This window comes from Arachis ipaensis, chromosome B10, assembly GCF_000816755.2.
Source record: "Arachis ipaensis cultivar K30076 chromosome B10, Araip1.1, whole genome shotgun sequence".
Taxonomy (NCBI): Eukaryota; Viridiplantae; Streptophyta; class Magnoliopsida; order Fabales; family Fabaceae; genus Arachis; species Arachis ipaensis.
The window spans coordinates 83030054-83035579 of NC_029794.2; the positions used below are offsets into that span (position 1 = coordinate 83030054).

Consider the following 5526-nt stretch of genomic DNA (forward strand, 5'->3'; position numbering starts at 1 on the left):
TGCTAAAAAAATTTACTTGTAAAATTTGCGGTGTTTTAACAACGTACAAGCTTATATTTATTAATAAATAATACAAAAAGGTAAAACAAGTTGGTAGCAATTCGATTTCTAGTATGATCTAGACATGCTAGAAGTTGGGTCGTTACAATTTGGTATCAAAGCGGTTCTTCCTGTTAGAGCCTGGGGAATGGACTGAATCATGCTTTATTGCATGCTCTGTGGTGTGTCTCATGCTTATAGGGTATCCATGTGATATGTGTTGCATGAATGTCTTTGTGCTTTCATTCTGATAATGTTCACACCCAACTTGAGGTATTAAGACTGATCACCTCGGTATTGATTGTTTGGTATGAACAGAATCAGGATGCCTCCACGGAGACGTAGCAATCGGGAAGGGTCTACTGTTAACAATCCGCCATGAAACGATGATAATCTGTTTGCTGCGATTCACGCTATGGCTGAGGCTGTGCGTGAAACGGCGACTGCTACTACCCGAGCAGTTAACCGTCTGGGGGAACGTAATGGAGAGCGTAATAATGACCGTAATGGTGAAAATGGTGGGAACGGTGATGGAGATAACATGAATCATGATAGGCCTATGACATTAGCTGCTTTCTTGAAAGTTAATCCACCGAAGTTCAAGGGTACGACTGTAGCAAATGAAGCTAATAATTGGTTCCGAGGCATAGAAAGGTCCTTGAGGGCACAGCATGTCCCGGAAGAACAGTATGTAGAATTTGCTACTTATATGTTGGAAGGGGATGCTCAGCACTGGTGGCAGGGCATTCAACGTTTACTGCAGCAAGATGAGGGTAATATTTTGTGGGATGTTTTCAAAGAAGAGTTCTATAAGAAGTACTTTCCTAGAGCTACTCGTGAGGCAAAAGAGATGGAGTTGATGCAGTTGAAACAGGGAAGTATGTCTGTTGCTGAGTATACAAGGAAGTTTGAAGATTTATGTCGTTTTTCCAAGGTTTGTCAAGGGAATCCAGCAGATTTCGAAGAGTGGAAATATTTGAAATTTGAAGGAGGACTCCGTGAAGATTTGTTGAACTCAGTAGTTCCATTGGAAATACGGAATTTTGCAGAGTTGGTTAATAAGAGTCAGCTAGTAGAGGACTATGCTAAGAAGATAGCTGCAGCTTGGATGAATCGCCCAGGATCTTCTTTTCAGAATTATAATCGGTATACAGCTCCTCAGGGAAAGAATTTTAAGCAGGGAGCAATGCCTTCACGAAGGTACAATCAGAATAAAAATGTTCATGCACGTCCTACAGGAGGGAATGGAGGAAGAATGAGACAGGATATGGGTAAGCGACCTCAGCAGGCGCAGATGCGACTAGTATGTAGGCAGTGCGGAAAGAAGCATGGAGGTAGACCTTGTCAGCTTACAGGCGTTATCTGTTTTTCTTGTGGTCAGTCTGGACATATGGCTAAGGACTGTCTGAAGAAGCCAGTACAAGGAATAGATAGGCCGCGACAGCAAGAACGTGTGTTTGCTATGACTGCTGATGACGCAATGAAATCAGACTCCCTAATTCAAGGTCAGTGTTATGTCAAATCTCGACTTTTAACTGTACTGTATGACTCTGGTGCATCACATTCATTTATTTCTGAGACTGTTGCGCATGAGTTGGGATTAGATTTCACCATGTTAGATTATAATCTAATTGTTTGTACACCCACATCTCAAAATGCCTTGACTAGTCAAGTATGTCAACAGGAGCCTTTTGTTATTGAGGCTAGGACTTTTATACATGACCTGGTTTGTTTGCCTTTGTGTGGTTTAGATATTATCTTAGGTCTAGATTGGTTGTCCAAGCATCATGTTTTCCTTGATTGTTTTAAACGAATTGCTACATTTCCATCATCTGAAATGCACACTGAACCAGTTGAGTCTTGTACTTTCTATTTGAATTCCCTAAGAGTTATTTCTAGTAATAGTGGGTTAGAGGGTTACGTTCTACTATCGGCTAGCTCAGAAACTAATGAACAAGACTTGGAGTAAATCCGAGTGGTGAAGGAGTTTCCTGATGTTTTTCCGGATGATATACCTGAGTTTCCACCTCATAGAGAGATAGAGTTTAGTATTGATCTGGTTCCTGGAGCCGGACCAATTTCTATAGCACCGTATCGGATGTCACCGTTGGAACTAGCAGAGTTAAAGAAGCAGTTGAATGAATTACTGGGGAAGAAGTTTATTCGTCCGAGTGTATCACCATGGGGAGCTCCAGTGTTACTAGTAAAGAAGAAGGATGGTGGAATGAGGTTATGTGTGGATTATCGGCAATTGAACAAGATCACAATCAAGAACAAGTATCCACTCCCAAGGATAGATGATCTGATGGACCAGCTGAGAGGTACAACAGTATTCTCGAAGATTGATTTGCGGTCAGGTTACCATCAAATCCGGGTGAAGGAATCAGATATACCTAAGACTGCCTTTCGAACTAGGTACGGTCACTATGAGTATACGGTTATGTCCTTTGGACTGACTAATGCTCCTGTTATATTCATGGATTATATGAATCGCATTTTTTGTCCGTATCTAGATCAGTTTGTGGTAGTCTTTATAGATGATATCCTCATCTATTCCAAGACAGGAGAAGAACATGGAGAGCATTTAAGGATTGTGTTGCAAATATTAAGAACACGGAAGCTATATGCGAAGTTGTCAAAATGTGAGTTTTGGGCGACAGAAGTGGTATTCTTGGGACATGTGATCACACGAGATGGAATAACTGTAGATCCTTTAAAGATCGAGGCCGTAGTACAATGGAAGCAACCCAAGACAGTTACAGAAGTTCGTAGTTTCTTGGGGTTAGCAGGATACTATCGGCGGTTTATCAAGGGTTTTTCACAGATAGCTTTACCTTTAACTCGCCTTACTAGGAAGGAAGTTCCGTTTGAGTGGACAGAGAAGTGTGAAGAAAGCTTTGAAACTTTAAAGGAAAAGTTGACGACGGCGCCAGTTTTGGTGTTACCAGACCCACATGAACCTTTTGAGGTGTATTGTGATGCTTCTTCTAAGGGACTTGGATGTGTATTGATGCAGCATAGGAATGTGGTAGCTTATGCTTCGAGACAACTAAGACCTCACGAAAGGAACTATCCGACACATGATTTGGAATTAGCAGCAGTGGTCTTTGCACTTAAGATTTGGAGGCACTATTTGTACGGAGCCCAATTTGAAGTCTTCTCTGGTCATAAGAGTTTGAAGTATATCTTTGATCAGAAAGACCTTAATATGAGGCAGAGGCGATGGATGGAATTCTTAAAAGATTATGATTTTAAGTTGAGCTATCATCCTGGGAAGGCAAATGTAGTTGCAGATGCTTTGAGTCGGAAGAGTTTGGGCATATCCTGGATGATGATCAAGGAAGAAGAAATGATCTTAGCCTTTGAAAACTTAAAATTAGGAATGAGAGAGACATCAAGAGGAGTTGTTATGGCGCGACTACAATTAACATCTGACTTTAAGATAGCTATTCAGCAAGCTCAAGCCCAGAATTCAGGAATGCTGACATTGTTAACACGGATGAAGGCAGATCAGCCGGAAGAGGTACGCCAAGATAAAGAGGGAATATGAAGATATAGGAACAGAATTTGTGTACCTGTTCAGGAGGACTTGAGAAAGAACATTCTGACCAAAGCTCATGAAAGCAGATTTTCTATCCATCCCGGAACGACTAAAATGTACCAAGATCTGAAGAAGATGTTCTGGTGGCCGGGAATGAAGAAAGATATAGCAACGTATGTTTCAAAGTGTCTCACTTGCCAAAAGATTAAAGTGGAACATCAAAAACCACTTGGAACCCTGCAACCATTGGAGATACCGCAATAGAAATGGGAAGAGATTACGATGGATTTTGTTACTGGGTTACCAAGAACCTCTGCCGGGCATGATGCAATTTGGGTAATTGTAAATCGATTGACAAAATCAGCGCATTTTCTACCAATTCAAATTGGTCACAGCTTGGAGAAACTCGCCTGGTTATACATTCAGGAGATAATACGATTGCATGGAATACCTTCATCAATTGTGTCAGACAGAGATCCAAGGTTTACTTCTAGATTTTGGGGAGCTCTACAGAAAGCTTTTGGGATGAAGTTGCACTTAAGTACAGCATATCACCCACAGATTGATGGACAGACAGAACGAACAATTCGTACCTTGGAAGATATGTTGAGATCTTGCGTAATGGACCAACAGGGTAACTGGGACAAATACTTGCCATTGATTGAGTTTGCTTATAACAACAGTTATCAACAGAGTATCGGAATGGCACCATATGAGGCCCTCTACGGAAGAAAGTGTCAATCACCATTATGCTGGTATGACAAGGAGGAAGGCAGGATTTTGGGGCCAGACTTGGTACAAGAAACTACCGAACGGATTAAGCACATTCGAGAGAAGATTCAAACTGCCCAATGTCGACAAAAGAGCTATGCAGATATTAGGCGTAGGCCCTTAGAATTTAACGAAGGTGACCATATTTTCTTAAGAGTGACACCTACGACTGGAATAGGTAGAGCTCTTAGGACTAAGAAATTGAATCCATGATACTTAGGTCCTTTTCAAATTCTTAAAAGAGTCGGTCCAGTAGCATACCAAGTAGCTCTCCCTCCTTATTTGTCAAACCTTCATGATGTTTTTCATGTTTCATAGCTCAAAAAGTATAATCCCGACGAAAGCCACGTTTTACAACCAGAGACAGTACAGTTGTGAGCCGACTTGAAATATCAAACCCTACCAGTCAGAATTGTGGAATGAAGTGACAAACAGCTTAGAGACAAGACAGTATCATTGGTTAAGGTAGCATGGGGACAAACTGGAACTAAAGAGTACACATGGGAGCTGGAAGATAAGATGAGAACAGACTACCCGTTTCTCTTTTCAGGTAATTGAAATTTTGAGGACAAAATTTTCTTTTAGGAGGGTAGAATGTAACGGCCTAGCCCCGAAGAAACGGCGTTTTTTCGGGATCAAATGGAATTTTTACAGAGTTTTTAGGAATTTCTATGCATATAAGCACTTCCACTGCACAGGTGCTGCGTCATCAAGCTGCTAAGTCAGCAGCTTGATTGCACAGGACACCTCTCCTAATCTAAGTAGGCACATCACGAAGAGTTGCGTTTTTGAGCCACTTCGGGCCCGAATTTCAAAATTTTGATTTCCGTGGTTAGTCTCTATGTGACGAGCCGGTTACGAATTTCGAGAGAAAAATTATATTAATATAATATTCATATATTATTATTTTATTCAGAATATTATATTATTATCTTCTCTACTGTGATTAATGTTGATCTATGTTTAGTAATATAATAACTGAGCTTGAAATCTACCGGTAACGGATAATACCGGCATTCTTAGATGAACTTAGCACTGCTAATGCTTCATCATATATCTTTTATTCTTATGATTATCCAGTTACTAGTGTCATTTACACTAAGTAACTTAATGTTTATCCATTAGTAGTGTAATTACTTAAGTTCTAATACATCTAGCTTTAGTAATTATCCTTT

General features: G+C 40.5%; 1 protein-coding gene across 1 annotated transcript; it reads left to right on the forward strand.

Annotated features, from left to right (window-relative positions):
• Window positions 455–2008, forward strand: LOC110268437. Its single transcript, XM_021114584.1, has one exon. It carries the CDS (start codon window positions 455–457, stop codon window positions 2006–2008), a length of 1554 nt encoding a protein of 517 aa, XP_020970243.1.

Bases quoted from the DNA above. Each gene is read 5' to 3' on its own strand.
- LOC110268437 (XM_021114584.1), top strand. From the start codon at position 455: ATGGCTGAGGCTGTGCGTGAAACGGCGACTGCTACTACCCGAGCAGTT.